General features: G+C 79.1%; 1 protein-coding gene across 1 annotated transcript in view; it reads right to left on the bottom strand.

Annotated features, from left to right (window-relative positions):
• Positions 1-345, bottom strand: part of SYNM (synemin) — a 36,522-nt gene that overhangs the window by 25,760 nt on the left and 10,417 nt on the right. Inside the window, 2 exon segments of the mRNA XM_077762415.1 lie at positions 36-173; positions 175-339. Of these exon segments, the coding sequence (XP_077618541.1) occupies positions 36-173; positions 175-339 (303 nt within the window).

Here is a 345-nt window from a genome sequence, read left to right as displayed (position 1 = left end):
GGGGGGGGCGGGGGGGGGGCGGGGGGGCCCCCCGCCCCTGCCGCTCCTCCGCCTGCAGCTCGTACGCCCCCCGCAGCCGCAGCAGCTCTTCCTCCAGCAGCGCGCGCATCTGATCCAGCTCGAGCGCCTCGCGCCGCAGCGCCTCCGCCTCCTGCGCGCACAGCCGCGTNGTGCCGGCTCTCCTGGCCGCGCCGCAGCGCCTCCTCCAGCTCGCGCACCTCGTCCTCGTACAGCCGCACGGTCTCCTGCCACGACTCGGCCACCAGCAGCGCGTAGCTGTCGTGCACCTCCCGCAGGCGCGGCGGGGCCGCGGCGGGGCCGGCGGCGCGGGCGCGGTAGGTCATG

This window comes from Crocuta crocuta, unplaced genomic scaffold (genome assembly GCF_008692635.1).
Source record: "Crocuta crocuta isolate KB4526 unplaced genomic scaffold, BGI_CrCroc_1.0 scaffold93, whole genome shotgun sequence".
Classification (NCBI taxonomy): domain Eukaryota; kingdom Metazoa; phylum Chordata; class Mammalia; order Carnivora; family Hyaenidae; genus Crocuta; species Crocuta crocuta.
The sequence above is the reverse complement of the archived record's forward strand: the minus strand, read 5'-3'. Positions and strand labels throughout refer to the sequence as shown.